At 35.2% G+C, this 503-nt stretch overlaps 1 protein-coding gene across 1 annotated transcript; it reads right to left on the bottom strand.

Annotated features, from left to right (window-relative positions):
- Window positions 1–59: 59 nt before the first annotated feature.
- LOC117798720 (prostaglandin E synthase 3) lies at window positions 60–497 on the bottom strand (the record flags this gene model as incomplete). The annotated part of the gene is made up of 1 exon (XM_034651194.1): window positions 60–497. A coding segment is annotated over one exon (438 nt), but the record flags the coding sequence as incomplete, so codon positions are not given.
- Window positions 498–503: the final 6 nt, after the last annotated feature.

Below are 503 nucleotides of genomic sequence, written 5' to 3'. Positions count from 1 at the left end.
CTCAATTATGAAATGTTGTGATGAAGTCTTTCCCCAAACCCCAACATTTGTCAGTTTTTTTATTCCAGGTCTGGCATTTTTTCATCATCACTATCTGGTGAATCATCATCTGCTCCATCTACTTCTGGCAAATCTACATCTTCATCACCACCCATGTTGTTCATCATTTCAGAAAAGCGATCAAAATTGGACATATCTTCATCAGAATCATCTTCCCAATCTTTCCAGTTGTTAAAGTCCACACTGAGCCAATTGAGCTTTGCTTTCTCTTTTGTTAACCGTGGCCATGATTGGCCAGATTCTCCTTTTCGTAAACAACATAAAACAGATCTGTCTGTTCTTTTATGCTTGGATTCATTTGGATCAATAGAAGTATAAAGATCAATTTCATTTAAATGCTTGAAGTTATCATTTCCTCCAAGACAAGTGAATGTAAGTTTGGCTTTCTCAAATCTTACATTAACATCTTTACTGTCTTCAACACAAAATTCAATAAAGACATA

The sequence above is a fragment of the Ailuropoda melanoleuca genome, unplaced genomic scaffold (assembly GCF_002007445.2).
Source record: "Ailuropoda melanoleuca isolate Jingjing unplaced genomic scaffold, ASM200744v2 unplaced-scaffold33295, whole genome shotgun sequence".
Taxonomy (NCBI): Eukaryota; Metazoa; Chordata; class Mammalia; order Carnivora; family Ursidae; genus Ailuropoda; species Ailuropoda melanoleuca.
This window is presented reverse-complemented; position numbering and strand designations above follow the sequence as displayed.